The sequence below is a fragment of the Miniopterus natalensis genome, chromosome 13, assembly GCF_054644295.1.
Source record: "Miniopterus natalensis isolate mMinNat1 chromosome 13, mMinNat1.hap1, whole genome shotgun sequence".
Classification (NCBI taxonomy): Eukaryota; Metazoa; Chordata; class Mammalia; order Chiroptera; family Miniopteridae; genus Miniopterus; species Miniopterus natalensis.
The window spans coordinates 62,082,984-62,099,180 of record NC_142093.1 but is presented as its reverse complement, the minus strand read 5'-3'; the positions used below and the strand labels follow the sequence as shown (position 1 = coordinate 62,099,180).

The 16,197-nt window shown below is 54.6% G+C and overlaps 1 protein-coding gene across 1 annotated transcript in view; it reads right to left on the bottom strand.

Moving 5' to 3' along the window:
• The window catches only part of LOC148091739 (protein Daple-like), a 58,197-nt gene that overhangs the window by 30,166 nt on the left and 11,834 nt on the right, over positions 1-16,197 (bottom strand). The window contains 8 exon segments of the mRNA XM_087823793.1: positions 684-862; positions 3,962-4,106; positions 4,748-4,894; positions 12,703-12,861; positions 13,176-13,257; positions 13,982-14,166; positions 14,602-14,742; positions 15,978-16,061. Of these exon segments, the coding sequence (XP_087679919.1) occupies positions 684-862; positions 3,962-4,106; positions 4,748-4,894; positions 12,703-12,861; positions 13,176-13,257; positions 13,982-14,166; positions 14,602-14,742; positions 15,978-16,061 (1,122 nt within the window).

Here is a 16,197-nt window from a genome sequence, read left to right as displayed (position 1 = left end):
CTGTAGGAACTGATCCCCTGACCCAGAGTGGCCAGCACAGGAGGCCATCCTAGCCTCTCCCAGCCCTCCTTGCTGTGGGAATGGGGTCCTCCTGACTGTAGGACCAAGCCTGTTCCCCAGATGTCCGTGTTGCACTGTACTGCTGGGGAGACCCGGGGGCTGTCCAGAAAAGAAATGCAGTTAAGCCACCTCCCCCCTCATCCCACCGATGGGAAGGAGAGTGAGCACGGACCTTGTTCACCCGCAGCAGTGCCCCGAAATGGCCCATCAATGATCCCACACTCAGGTGCGCGTCTCCCATCACTACTCCTATCCAACGCCCACCCGGGGCTCTCCAACAGGGCGCTGCTCTCTTTCCATTAACCGCTTACCATGTGCTGGACCCTTCATCTACACTAACTCACACGACCCTCACACCACCTATTAGGTGGGTCCATAGTCAACCCCATTTCACAGATGAAGGCAACAAGGCACACAGAGGTCCATCTTGTCTGGTCACTTGCTGCAGGGACACATCATGATGCCTCCTGACTCTTCTCAGTGATTAATTGCCCTTGTCCCTCTGCTACCCCTGTGGCTGCCCTGGATTCTTCATTTCTCACAGCTGCGCAGCCTCACCAGCACCTGGGGGCTCCACCTGGCCACCTGCTTGCCCGTGGGTTCCAGACACCACCCATGGTTACCTTCTGGCTCAGCTGCTGGTTCTCCCTTTCCAGCTCCTTGCACTTGAGGCTGCTCTTCTGCAGTGCCAGGGACGTGTCTTGCAGCCCCTGGATGGTGCTCTGGAGGCTCTGGCCCTCCTCCAGCTTCAGGATGTGGATGGAGCTGCATTCCTTCAGCTCAAATTCAGACTTCCTGGAGGCTGAAGTTCAAAGTCGTGTCAGAACCCAGATTCCAGGGGCCTCCATTTCCCCTCTCTGCCCCCGGGCTCAAGATAGCCATCAGCCCAAGCCCTAGGCTTGAGGGGTTGGGATGGTCTCCCACAGGTCATCTGGGTACCCCCTCTTTTTCACAGTGTGCTGTTGCGATCAGCACTTGAGGGTTCCTCAGACCAATATGGCCCCCTGCTGGCTCAGCTGATATCTCCCAGGAGGGCGACCCAGAGCTGAGGCGGAAAGCAGGTGACAGTGAAGAAGCCAATGCAAAAGTTCAAGGCCATGGAACTGCTGGAACCACTTTTACCAAGTTCTAACCTGACTGTCAAGTCAAGGATTTCAGGGACTAACAGAGATGGCAAACAGATGTCATTTTCTGTGCCAGCTCTGAGTGGTGGGAGTCTGGGTAACTCAGCTGGGGCGGGGAGGGGCACAATAATTGACCATTATGTCCGCCAGGGGTGGTAGAGGCCATGGGGAACATATGCCCAGTACTTGCCATCCCCATATAAGGTCCTTTGGACAGAGATTTCATTTTGTAATTTCACAATTACATTGGAAAAGGAATGACATAGTATATCTAAATTGCTTTAAGAGTCCGAAGCAAGATAAAAACATAAGTTAAAGATAGAAAACTTTACTTTGCTTTTAAACAGCTTAAATGCAGAATAGAAAAGAAAGCACAGATCCAAGGAGTATGGGGGTTCTGGGCCCCTTCCTGCCACACCAGGTGCGTGACTTTAGGTAAGTCCCGGGGCTTTTTCATGAAGAAAAAATGAATGTATATGAAAGCCCTCGAAGGAGGGCTCAGGGTAATTCCCTTGCCTGTCCCTCCATGCCACGTGCTCAGCCCTGGGAGCCTATCACACTGTATTGCTAATAGTGCAGCACCTCCACCTGCTGCTGCTTCACCACCCTAGGGGTTGGGAGAACACAGGGGCGGCTTTCACAGCAGGCACATCAAGCTGGAAACAAAATGCGTGTGCCCAGCAACTCTGGACCATCACAAGGACAAAAGTGTCTGCATCCTGCCCTGTTTTCTCATCTCCCACCAAGGAGAGCAGTGCAGACCCAAAAAGCCAAAACATGCTAAAAACCCCAGCAGCAGGCAGCTCAGCAGTGCAGCAAAGGAGCATCATGGTCCTGACTGTATCCCAGCGCTGACCACACACAGACACGCACCATCAACACAAGGAGACACGTGAAGGGCTTCGTCCTGACAAGGCTACAAATGATGTTAACCGACTAAAACACCTGTAATCCACATACTTCCGTCATTCGACAGTACCTCTGCAGCATTCACTTTTAAAATAGCATTTTTTAAAACTGTGCTGAAATATATTCATTCAACACAGAGCTCACCGTTTTAACCACTTTTAAACAAGCAGTTCTGGGGCATTAGATACATTCCCACTGTCCTGCAACCATCACCAATGCCCACCCCAAGCTTTTCCATTGTCTCACCCGAAGCTCTGCACTCATGGAAATCATTGTGAAGGTTCTTCAGGTACAACAATGGAATTCACTGCAAGCCTCATTTCCTCTCCCATAAAAGCCAGTGCCTCAGGCTATTATGATGACAGCAGTTTATTGGGAAGACAATCAATGGTTCTTTACTGGGTGCTATGCTCATGAGCACCCCAAGAACCAGGGCAATGGGTTATCTTCTACTAAGGCAAGGCGATAAGAGCAGCCTTCTTTTGTTGGTGCCCGTGGGCCAGGCACAGCGTGTGCTTTGCTGTCTCCTCTCAGAGGATATTCACAGCAACCCTGTAAGGCAGCTTCATTGCCCCTACTTTGCAGATAAGAAAACAGCTTTAAAAGGGGTCGCCTAGCTAACAAGTGGAGGAGCCAGGACTCTAGGCCAGGCCTTTCTGCCTCAAAAAGTCACCATACCACCCACGCACAAGTACATTCCATTTTGTTCATGAGCTTCCAGTGAAGCAGTAGAAGTGGGAAACACGGAGAATAAATCACTGCCACTGACCTGAGGGGCTCACAAACTACCTTGACCAGTCTGAGTCAGTGAGGCTTTCCAGCCCCACCAGCCACCCTGGTCTCTTACAAAAACACATTGGGTCTGAGATGGTCCCTGCCAGCTGGCACCACCTCTGTGTTCCTCCAAGGGGCAGGGGTCCTCCCGGATGAACCTGAACTCCCAGACCCCGAGGGACTCCCTGTTTTCCTGAGGGACTCCTCGGCCCCAGGACTGCAGCCACATAAACCACAGAAAGAACTAACATCTCACACAGATCAATAGATAGTTCGATGAACTGATTTTAGGTTTGGAACTGATGGGACCCCTGCAAGAGAAGAAATATCCAGCTGTTTTCACCAGCTTTTCCATTATGCTTAGGACTGTTAATCAGAATTGAAAAAGCAGCCCCCTCCCCAAACCAGCCAAGAGCCTTCCTGCTCTGTAAAGTTCTCAAAAAACATTCCTTGCACCCTCAGGTGCATGTTGCTATGTTTGTAACCAGGAACTGGCTATTGTTTGCCAGGCGCTGAGGCTTCCTGATGCACTGGCACCCCCCAGCCACCTACCCCTGGCCAACTCAACACCTCCTCTGTCGGGGGTGTTGGGCAGGGCGCAGACACAAGAGGGAGAGGAAGAGGCCTGGGTCCCTTGAGAAGCAGCCACTTAGCAGCCCCTACCCAGGGAGACAGAGAACAGACACCATCCATCTTGCCCAATTATGCAAATGAACAGAGGAAATAATGCCCAGGGGACATTTACAGTGAAGATTAGTCACCCCTGGGATGTCTCCTGCCCTCCAGAGCTTTCAGTCACCCATGGGTAGATCTGAGACATTCTCTGCAGTCAGCTTGCTGTAGTCTGTGAGCTCCTGGCACTGTCCATATGGGAACTGAGAAATCTGGCAACACTTTGTATTGCATGCCAGACCCTTCATGTTCTCCTGGGGAGAGCTGTGAGGAAACAGTTCTAAACGACCCTTGAATAGAATCCTATGTCCTTGACGTGAGGATGGGCTGACACATAAGACTCAGAGCCAAGGGCTCAGCTCCCTGAATGAGGGAGGCACCACAGCTGGGCTGGCTCCTGGGCACCTGGGGCTCCGGCCTACCCTCCGACAGGGGTGCGTCCTGGGGCAGCTGCTCCAGCGCCCGGCCCAGGTGGGCGGACTCACTCGAGCTCCCCCGCTGAGCAGTCATGAGGACTGTGCTCTCCTCCAGCAGCTCCTCGGTGCGCTTGTTGTGTGCATCTTGGGCCTAATGCAGGAAGAGAGGTGGCATGAGGATGCAGCCTGGGGCACCCCCTGGACAAGCCCCAGCCCCTGTGCATCCACCCTCATTCCCCCAGATGAAGGGCCTCCGTGCACCTGCTCACTTCCCAAAACACAGCTGCACAGAAATGACTCCTGCAAGGCCCAGCTGTGAGAGTTACAACCACTAAGAGATGTTGAGCCAGGGACCTGGGTGATGAAGACACCTGAGGTCTCTAACTGAGTGGTGTCTGAACAAAGTAGCTACAGCACAGGCCTTAAAGCAAGTAATGTGATGAAGGCAGCTGTGAAGCCCCTGAGCAGGCCTTGGGCCTAACACACTCGGAAAGGCCATGGGACTCACAAACCACAGCTCAGCCCGCATCGCACACACCAGCAGAAACCCTTTTTGCGACACCCATGTATATCCATCCTTACAGAGAAGCAGCACAGCGGTCAAGCCCTATCTGGTTGGGGGACCCAAAGTGGTGCCCACTCAAGCCGCTGAACTTAGGAAGCGTCTCCCACAGTCAGTGGGTCAGCATGTCAGCAGCAGCACCAACCCAGTAGCTGAAAATCAGAGCAGGGCACCACATAACCTGACACTGCCCCAATCTGTGTTACATGGGTCACAACAGCTTGTAATACCAATTCCAGGTCCCGCAGCTTCTGTGTCAGCTTCAAGTTCTTCTCCCCCAGCTGGTAAAGTTCGTCAAGCTGGGCCTCAGCCACAGCCAGCTGCTCCTTCATGATGGACTTGGTGTCCATCAACGTGAAGTTATCTTGTACCAGCCCCTGGTCAGCAAAAACAGACACGAAACTGTCAGATTCAAGCCCCTGCTTTGTGATGACAGCATCCTTCCAGGCATCTGGGCCCAAACCAACAACCTAGGGATACAACTGCCACCACAGGAAAAGTCTGTCTCCACTTTTGAGCCCCTGAACCTTTTCCACGAGGCCAAGCCAATGGACTTTCTCTGAAAAAATCCATGAATCAAGAAGCTATTTAAATCCAGGAAGGAAACACTTCCTCAGTGTCCCCTTTTTGCCAGCCGAGGTGTGAGAGTGCCTGGCATGTGTAACCTCTGTGGTTGGACAAGTGCACCTGCTGACAAGAAGAGGACTTCATTGAACCTGGTTCCTTAACGACAAAGTGGTGGGGCTGAGTTGTTCCCGGGTTTCAGGGCTGAGTGTAGGTCTCTATTCAACATTCACTCCACTGATCTGGGTCCTGGGAAAAAAAGGCTATTCAGACAAGCTTTCGTTCAATACACGGTTCCTATTTGAATATTTTACACACGCCCTTGGGAAACCAACAGCTCTCCGCAGTTTCCTGGAAATGAGGAGTCTGTAAGACACAACAAATAAGTACTACGGGCCTACTATGTGTCAGGCACATGCTGGGTGTGGAACACAAAGACTTGTCCCTTGCAGGCCCCTCACAGGAAGTGTCTGCTGGACTCACTCCTGTCCCAGGTGCCCAGCACATGGGGGAACCATTCAGCTCATTCCTGCACCTCTGCTCCCTAACCCCGGAGAACTGCCTTCACCACTCAGGAAATTAGGGGGACTGAGTCTCCCCTGAACACCTTCACAGTCTGCAAACATGCATACACGGGATCCTGTCCCTTTCTCTCAGTGGGCAGTTTTCTGAGGCTTGCCCCACTCACAGGTTCTAAACTGGGAGTGGTCGGTAGCTCCTGCTTACCCACTACCTGTTCATTTTCCCTGCGTGGGCCAGAATCCAGGGTTCCTGGTAGAGGGGAAACCATGCACCTCACCGTCAGTGGACATGGTTCTGATCAGACCCTGGCAGCAGGAAGGGTTTGGTCATTAGTACTCTGGATTCACCAGAGGACCCTCTCTCTGCCTGTCTCTGGCCCTGCACTAGGCGCTCTCTGTCCCTGCCTCATTCACTCTTCACAACAGCCCTGAGAGGGAGGCAGGGACAGTCACTTCCTCCACATGAAGAGGCTGACTTGGGTAAATTAAGGAATAAGCCCCAAGTTACAAAGCCAGCAAGGGATAATGCTGGGGCTTGAACTCAGGCTGCGGAGCTGAAGACCTGTGTACTCTCCACTGCCCTCAGCTGCCTGCAACCCATCTTTAAGAAGCCCAGATGGGTAAGAAGCCCCAACTACTCAGTGACGTGAGCTGGAGCACATAGAGGGGCTCCAAGCAGGGAGAAGGCCCAGCTTTCCCTCTTTGACCACTGCTCCCAGCATTCTCACCTTGTGCTCCAGCCAGTCTACTCACCAGTACTCGCACCAACCACCATACTCTCAGGCCCTGACCTCCCATAGCACAGCTTGCCCCTTTAGCCTTACAACTAACTCCTACTCAGCCTTCAAAACCCAGCCAGAGTTGCTCCCTCTGAGAAGTGCTTGCAACTCCTCTCTGTCCCACCCACTGTGTCAGATGCTTGGGCTCCCAGAGTGCCCACTATGAGGCAACACTGAGTGGGCCTGTCCGCCACCCCTCCACCCCCCGCCAGCTAGTCCCACAGGGCAGGACTATTCTGTTCTCGTGGGCCTCCCAGAAGCATTCAATGACACTGTCAGCTGAATCACGCCATGAGGGAGAATCAGAGGTGGCAAGTGAGTTGGGCCCTGGAGGATCTGGAGACAGGCAGGGATGGACAAGTGTCCTGAAGCAGAATGCAACATGGAACAAAATGATTTATAGTTACTATTCAAATATGTCTCAGTTTTCTGGCAGCATCAATCTTCACCATGTATTGGGCAACAGAAACATCTAAACTTGCTTCGCAAACCCCACCACCTCAGAAGTGAGAGACTAGACCCCAAGAAGTGGCCTGAGTCCTAAAGACCTGCAGGAGGGAGGAGCCACACCTCTGGCAACTGCCCACGGCCACTGCCTCCAAGGGCCTGACCCCAACTGAACCAGATGCTAGGCTTGACCTAGCCCAGCGAACAGCTGAGGGGCTACATTTAGGAAGTCACAGGTCAGGCGTGACAGTTGGATCCTGAGTGGCCCAGAGCTCTGATGGTGACTGGGAGTGATGACTGGGAACGTGGGTTGATGGGCTCTGACTCCTGGGTCTGCCATGTGCATGGTTAGCTGTGGGACCTGAAGCAAGTACAGGTCCCTGGACTGTGGATCCCTCCTTTCCACTATGGACATGAAAAAGGGGCTGATGTGTGTAGATATGACGCGACAATGCACGTGAAATGCCCCGCGCTCGGTGCCTGAGGCCCAGCAAACAGGCGGGTTGCCCATTACAATCACTTCCTGTCCCTATAAAACACTCACCGAGCAACCATCTACCAAGCAACAGACAGACCCTCGTTTTCCAGGGGGAGATCAAAGAAACAACTCTCTCCTCACCACGCCCTAGGCCGCAGCACCCAGGGATGTCCAAGGTGTCCACGACAACCGAAAGCCAACCCAGAGGTGTCCTCAGGGGACGGAGATCGCCCCTCACTAAGCTCCACCTGCTCACCGGGTTTGCTGCCATCCATTAAACTTCATAGAAGACTGGCCTGTTTATAGCTTCACCTGTGAGCAGCGTGGTGGACTGAACCATAAACCAAAGATCAGTCCCATCCTGCTCTCACTTCTTAGTGTACCTAATTTTACCTAAATGCCTTAGAAGTGATCAAGAGACAGAGAAACTCAAAGTCCCAAGCGGAACACAAGATCAAGGTGTGTGAACGAGGCTGTGGCCGCCCCTACCCTCGACGAGTACCCTCATTTCTCCTCTCGCTGCACCACCTTTGCCTCCACGACCCCACCCATGTTTGCCTTACTCAGCAAGGCCACAGTCCTGGAGGCAGTCAGATGGGCTTCACTGCCAGGGCCACATCCTTACCAACTGATGTTGAGTAAATTATTAATCCTCAGCTTTCTCATCTGAAAAGGAGAGGTACAGTGGCTGCTGAACCTCATAGAGCCACCAGGAGGCTTCAATGTGATGATGCAGTTAGAGCTTCACACGGTCCCCGCATGTGGAAGCAGCTCCATAAGCTGCTATCACTGCTCATTTTCAAGGCCTCACTGAGTGCCCGCTGTGGGCCAGACCGTGCGTCTGTGAAGGACCGGGGCGTAAATCCTTCTGGCTTTTCAGGTTGTGAGTCTGTTACAACTACTCAACCCTACAGGTGTAGCAAAAGCGGCCAGGCAATATGTGAACAAATGGGCATGGCTGGGTTCCAATAGGCCTTTACTCATAAGATCTGGCGCTGGCCGGGTTTCACCCCTGGACTGAGTGTGCAGCTCAGCCATCCCTGAGCTAGACACATGCTGGCACTGAGAACTCAGACTCAAGGCCAGGAATACACTCTCTTCAAGGAGCTCATGGTGTGGGTAGGGACAGGCAGGAAGATGCATCATGACAATGCCACATGGTGACCATGCTCAGAGGTAAGGGGTGAACAGGAAGCGTGAAGCAGGAGGCTGGGGGATGCAGCCTGCAGAGTTTGGCCCACACGCCCGAGCTGGCCTTGCACTGGGGGAGGTGGGGTGGGCGGAGGAGGCCTCAGTGGGCACCAGGACACCTGACGGGAACTCACTGTAGCTGGAGCAGAGTACCACTGGGGACCGGAGGAGGGTGAGTGCCAGACAAGGGCAGAGTGTGAAGTTTACCTAAGAGCACTGGAGAGATGCCTGAGGAGCTTAGCAAGGCTGCTCCGGCGTGAACAAGAGGAGATGGAGGCAGAGTGGCCAGTCCGGGTATTTGTGGGGCCCCTGCACTAGCGATACTAGGGCTCCAGGGCAGGCACTGGGCCAATCTGAGCAGAGGACCCGAGTCCAGCACCGCAGCCACACTCACTCTCCCAACACCTGCCTCGGGCCAGGGGCATGCTGGGAGATGGGGAGGTGGGCTCTGCAGGTGGGGAGCACCTGGACCCATGGGGTGGCACAGGGAGAAAGAAGAACCAAGGTTCACAGGCTCCGGATTAAGTTCCTGGGTGGGTGGGTGGTGACTGCAGCTTAGCAACAGCTCGGCAGGTTTGGGGGAGGGTGACCGTGCATTTCGACAGCTGAGCTTGGGCGGAGGGGTCCAGGCCACACAGAGGTGGGGAAGGGAGGCTGGAAGCGCTCACTGGACGTGAGCCCTGATCCTCAAGCCTGGCTGTGGTTGAGAGGGGGGGTGCGGAAAGCCAGAGAGGGCGGGGAAATGCAGGAAGCAGTGGTATCCCTTCCTCCCAACAGGGACAGAGGGGGGCTGATTTAGCTGGGGAGGGACTGGGCAGAATGGGGACGGTTTTGTTTTGTTTCAGTTAAGGGTGGGTATGCCTTGGAAATCTTAAGGATGGGACTGAAATCAATAAATATATCTTGAGCACCTTCTATTGAAGATGACAGAGAAGGGTTTAGCTGTTGGAAGCCCAGGGTGCAGTGCGTGACTATGCCTTGGCCGGAGGGTGAGTGGAGCTGGGACCCCATCTCCTAGGGCTAGATGGGCAGGAAGACCAAGCCTACAGAACATCTTCCCTCCCAAACCTGGGCTGTGGGGAGCCGCTGTGGCCCCAGGCACGGAGGTGCTGCCTGGGTGAGCCGCAGATGTGCTCTCCTGCTCCCTGACCCAGACCTTGAGGCACCAAGGTGATACTAATTTAGCTTGCGGCCATAAATTCTAGAAAGGCTTATGAGGAAGCTGGCCCCGGCCTGAAGGGTTAAGGGACAGTCAAGCCACATACCAAGCCAAGGACTCGATCCTCCCCAAAAAGTTTCCATTAGAAGCCGAGACAAAGGTAGTTACCATGGTCTGAGCTCCTGCAGGAGGCAGGATGTTTACTCTGAAAGAACATTCATATGTCCTTAAAGGAATTACTCTGTATCCGGCAAGGGGAAGGAATGTGGGGGGGGGGGGGGTGCTATTCAGCAAAATCAACAGCGCGGGTGTAAACTGAGCTTGGAAAATAAACTCGGGGCTGCAGCAGTCACGAGCTGCAGTCCTCCCGATCCCATCGTTTTTGTGTCTGTTTTTTCTCCATCCTCACCCCTTCCTCAGGACCGTTCGACTCTGCCGGTGGGGTCCGGCACTGGGCACTGGGGGGATTTCTTAACAGTGTGTGAACATGCCCTGGCCGGTGTGGTTCAGTGTTCCAGCTTCGGTCTGTGCACCAGAGGGTCTTGGGTTCAATTCCCAGTCAAAAACACATACCTGGGTTGCAGGTTCAATCCCCAGTTGGGGCACATGTGGGAGGCAGCCAATTGATGTGTCTCTCTCACATTGATGTTTCTCTCTCCTTCCCACCCCACCCCCTTCCACTCTCTCTAAAAATCAATGGAAAAAATATTCTCACTGCTCAGGTGTGGATTGACAACAAAAACGAGTGTGTGACCACTGTACCCTGGGCCCCATCATTAACCCAGCTCCTAGTTGCCTTGCCAACAACCCGCCCAGCCCCTCGCTGCACGGATCAAATCCAGGGGCCCGCCTCTGTGGACAGGGATTTGCCAGGATAAACTCACTAGAAACGATACCTAAGCTCCCACCTAAGCCACACGATACCAGGTGCGAGGTGCTCAGAGACACCTAGACCCCACTGCTTTCATAGATGGGGACAAGGCTTGCCCAACACCCAGCAAGAGGGGTGACAGCTGGGACTGTGCCCGGCTAAGTCACCGCCTCTGGAAGCAAGCACTCCCCAGGAAACTGTAACTGTTCCGGGGGGCTGAGACAGGGCCCCCTGGCCCTCACCCTACTCAGGATGCACCTGGCACCTGTATGTCTGCTCTTTGCTCTCAGGAATTTCAGCCAATGACAAAACATGGGATGAGAGGACCCTCCCAGGGGATCTCTCTCTGCCTGTGTCCTCCAGCTTGTGCCCTGGCAGCAGAGGTGGGACAGCTGTTTGCAGAGAGAAGTCAAGGGACCGTGCTGTGCACCCCACTTCCCACTGCGCCTAGAGTTCCCCAGGCTGGGTCGCTCGCTGCTCTAGTTGTTTTAAACTTATGTAAACCAGACTAGGAGCCACACAGAAGCTGCCTGAAGGTTAAAAACAAAACAAGGAAATCTGAGCTCCTTATTTTTCTCACCAAAATTAACCTTGACTTGGCCCTGAACCCCGAGTCCTTTTCCTCCCACGTGGTATGGACACCCTCTCCCTTTCATGTGTTTCTCAGTGGCAACCCTGGCCAGGCTCTTGAGCAGGTCCCCGGGCCATCTGTGGCTCTCCCGGAACCTGGAGGAGGGCCCCTGCATGGCGGGTGTCCACAGACATGAGCCAGCGTGACTGACAATCATGCTCGCTCTCTGCTCTGCTGCCCGTCACAGGGACACTGTCACCATTCCCAAGGAGACCAAACCTCATAGCTTTTCCCTTTCCTGCTCGCTAGACTGCAAGGCTTTTCATTGCCAAGAGAGGGGTTTTTACTTGACTTGTGTGGTGACCACCAGGCGCCTTGTGTGGGCCATGCCCCAGCCACACAGTTGGAGACCCTGTCCCTGCCCTCAGGGCCTCGAGGTTCACACAGGACATCTGGCCAAGCAGGGATGCAGGGAGGGCTGCTGACATCTGCAGGGCTGTGGGGAGCTTGTGCATGGCTCACTACGACTCTCCCACCTGTGGCATTTCCAGGACATGATGTGGGCCATGTCCCAGAACTTGTCTGTGCTGAGATCTGTGCTTTTGCCACCAGCAGGGCCAGGGGACCATTTCCAGGACAAAGCCGAGAGCTGGCCTCCCACTCCCGCTCTGCTCGGGCAGGGCAGATTTGGCACAGCACCCAGGGTGCCTTCTTCACAGGGGAAGGGCAAGTGTGTCACTAACATTCCTGGGAGACCAGACACACTCTGAGTAGGCGGGAGAAACAAGCCCGGACCACAGCCATCCCCAACCCACTGTCACCTGGCCCAGGGACCCCAAGGCCTATGTGCAGCAGGAGAGTATGTTGAGGTCTCAGCCTGCAGCCGCCGGGCAGGGAGGACAGCCTGTGCTCCCCGGATCTGTGTTCAGGCCCCTCCAAAGCTTCCTGGCTGGCAATGGTGATGATTTCTTCCGATCCAACAGGCCCACTCAGTGAGCTGGCACCCTGACTTCACCCAGCTCACTCACAGTGCCTCTACACCCTGAGATCTGAAAAGGGAACAAAACTCCCAAATCTTTGGAAACCAGGGTCTGGAACCAGCTGCTGACATGATGCAGTTGGGGTGAGTGGTCAAAGTGTCAAGTAACCTAGCCTGGGTCTCAGTCTCTGTCCCCCCTCAGCCATGAAACCCTCCTCTGAAGGGACCCAGACCTTGCTGTCAGGGTAGGCTAACCACTGAGAGCTTAACATGGGGCTTGCCGAACACCAGGTATTTCACTGTAAGAGCCTCATGAAGTAGTACAATTATCTGTCCTTTATAGATGAGGAAACAGTCCTGCCAAGGTTTAGTCACAGAAATTGCAAGAAGTCTTAGAAAAATAATTTGTGAATAGACAGGTCGTCCCTGGGCCATGAAGCAGGAGAAGGAAAATTCTAAAAGAACCAGGGCCCTTTGACCATGCTCCCGACCCCGTTCCTCCCACTAATAGGGGGAGGCCCTCGGGGGTCACACAGACAGGCTGAGTGCAGGGAAGGGTCAGCTGGAGAGGCGCTGGCTCCCCTTCCCTGGTCCATGACAGGGATCCCAGGTGGCTGGGGCTCACCTCCATGCGGGCCTTGTACAAGTCCTTATCTTTCAGCTTCCCCTTGAGGTGTGCAAGCTGTCTCTCTTGCCTCCCCACGAGGCGCCTCCTCTTCCTCAGGGAATGCGGCTCACCCAGGTGGGCACGAGCAGACTGGGCGCTGGCGGCAAGCTGGAAGTTCTGGAAGGTGGGCAAAGGCAAGGGTCCTCACTCAGGGTAACGCTGGGGAGGGAAAGGGCCAAGTCCCTGCAATCCCAAGAGAAGCCAGTTCCTGGTGGCCAAGGAGCTCCAGCTGCAGGCCGCTCCATGGGGGCCCCCATGCTGTCACTAAAACACATCACCCCCACAGCAGCTCTCAGGACACCTGGCTCTCAGGCAGGGTTGCATTGAGCAGGAAGGAAACAGGTCCCGAGGTTACACTCCTGGACCTTGGGCCACAGTCACTGGGGTGTCCTAGCCCCCACCCTCTCTACACACGACAGGCTCCCACTCACCTCCTGCCTGACGTGCTGCAGCTCCAGCACCAGCTGACCCACCTCATGCCTGGTGGCCACCAGCTGCTCTGTTTTCTGCTCCCTGAGGGCAATTCAGAGGACGCTTGGTGAGGGCTTCCTCAGAAGCACCCAGAAAGCCCACCATCTTGAGAGACCAGAGGGGGAAGGAAAGGGGACCTTGCTAGTGGGGGTGAGGAGAGAGTTTGCATGTGAGGCTCAAAAAAGCTCCCGACTCAAATGTCACTTTTAGGTTTTCAATGCCTGCTCTCGGGCTACACACATCAGACACTGAGTTTTCCTCTGAGGGTGCAGGACAGGTCAGGAGCCCCCAGGAGCCACTGTGCCCCTCCACCACCAGGCAGGCAGTAAGGCCTACTGACAGGGAGGTAATGGCTGGCAGCCCCCAAGACGACGGGCCAGGTGACATCACTAGCGGCAGGAAAGGGGAACAGACTCACCAGAAGGGGTGAGACACTTCCCCCTCCAGCCAAGGACACACATACCAGTGTGTGGCCACTGTAGCCCCACACAGGGCCTGAGGGCAAACAGCAGGCTGCCTCTCTAAGCCTGTAATATCTGGACTGGCAGGAGCCCAAAGCCCCCGAAGAACCCCTCCTGTGCTGCACCAGGTGGGAGCGAAATCTTCCCTGGTCAAACGGACTGAGCTGGGAGCAGGACCCAGCGACTCTGGGCTCAATACAGAGCTCTCCTGTCCACTGCACTGCATGGCAGTGACCCACATGTGCTAGAAACGTGCTGGTGACACACACAGAAGAGCAGACAGGCCAGGGCATTGGAGGACTCACAGTTTCTGGCTGACGTGGCACACCCTGGCCTTGGTGTCAGCCAGTTCCAGGGCCAGGTGATGCCCGTGCTCGCTGGACAGGACACTGGTTGGGCCGGGTGCGGACTCAGCACTGGAGGCCTGGAGGGGGCAGGGCAGCTGCTGTGCCCGGAGGCGGTCCCGCTCCTGAGTCAGGTCCACGATTATCTGCAGCAGGGCGGAGAGGGGGTCTCAGTGCGTGCTCCTGTGCCCGGCACAGTGCCTGCTCTAGAACTTGGTGAAAAATTACCAAAAAGTGTAAAACAGAAGATGGCAGCCGACACCGACACTGCAAAACCAAGAGGGAGACATGAGAACAATGATGTAATTTTTTAAAAAGTGATGACATATTTAGTGAGACAGAAAGAGGCGTGAATGGAGCACGACTCCAAGTTCAACCTCTACCCTGATGCAGGTGATTCGGAGGTAACTGTTCATTTCAGGGAGAGTGCCCACGTCCTGTCCCTGTGGAACCTCGGTCAGGGGACGGGGTGGTGTGCGGGATTGAGAGGGAGAGTGAGGGTGAGGAGAGTGGCCCATAACTAGGACCCCAGGCCCCTCCCCACCTGTCCCACCAGGCTGCTGGGCCCCCTGCAAACACACCTCCCTGTATTCGTCTCGCTCATCTACGAGCCTCTTCACGTGAGACAGCATGTTCTTCGAGGAGGCCTCCAGCTCCTCCCGGGACACGTCTGGAACCTCCAACATGTTCAGGTCCAGCACGTTCTTCTGGTGTTGGGTCACCTGAGGGCACACATGGGACGGTGCTTCAGCGGCTGGGCAGGGAGCAGCTGCGAGGGCCCAAGAGCACCTGCCTCCCAAGGGCAGCCCTGAATTTCATCATCCCTCAGGACTCTTTGGGCAGCATTGCAACCCCCTTTTATTACAAATATCCTGCTGGCTGAGCAGAAAAGACAATGAGTGGCAGACCTAGTCCCCAGGTACATACATTTTCAAAACATGTGGACACACCAGGAAAATCAAAAGGCAGAATGGTTCTTAGGCTGACAGGTGGCCACTTGCCCACATGAATGGCTAAGTGTATTTACCACAATGCTGACTTTCCCCTAGACTACAGCAAGCTGCATCCATCTCCTGCTCCAGTGCTGACTCAGAACCCAGAACCCAGCACCCATGGTGCCTGGCGGCTGGGGATCCATCAGCCCAGCCTGTCCCCGGCACCGGCATAGGGAGCTGTGTTCAGCTGCCCCTGCCAGTCACACACCTGCTCCTATGTGCTCCTGCTCCTGTCTTTTTCATGCCTTAATCTCACCTGTCCAATCAGACTGAAGGCTGAACCTCATCTCCTAAAATACTTAAAACATACAAGGCTGCTTCTGGAAGGGAGGGTGTGGGAGTGTCAGGGAAACCCATTTTCAGGTAGGGGCTTGCCCCACAGGCCCAGTTTCCAGGGAAACCACTTCTCTGATGTTACCACCTCTGCCAAGGTCAATGCAGAGGGGCCGTCCTCAGTGCAGAGCCCTTCTCACCCCAGCCCAGGAGAAGAGTCTATGCTGACAGCCCTTCTGGGACCTGGTGGTTCCTAACCTCCCAGGTGGTGCCAGCCTGTTTCTCTGCCGCGTTACTGACACAGAGCATCTTTCTCCATGAAGATCAACCATCTGAAGCAGGGTGACATTTGCCAGAATATATTTTGAGGGACTGTACATCAAATTCGAACCCCAAATGACCTGACAGTACTTAAAAGTAGTCTGATTCCATATTAGGCAAGAAGAGGAGGCAGAAGACGTGAGTGAGGAGGTTTTCAAGAATATTTTAATCTTTGCCCCCATTTTATTTTAGCCTGCTGATGACTAACCTTCCCAACAGGATGGACATTTCTGTGGTGTCTTTCCCCTAGTAAAATCACGAATGAGTAACATAGTCTTTAAACTTTTCCCTGGTGGAGAGAGCCTACCTCCTGTCTTCATGGGAGTGGGGTCCACAGCTGAGCCCCATGAAGCCAGCGACACACCTACCTCCTGAATATGGGCCATGATCCCGGCCTGGGTCTCACTGTCCAGCTCCTGGATCCGGTTTATATACTCCTCTCTCCTCTCACACTGTGGAGGGTAACCCGTGTCAATGGGAGCATTTTGCCAGTGAGGCAACCTGGACCCAGCCCAGCACACAGTTTCCAGACCAACTGCCTGCCCAGCCCCTGGCTTCCTCCTTTATATTCCTCCAAGAATGTGTCCT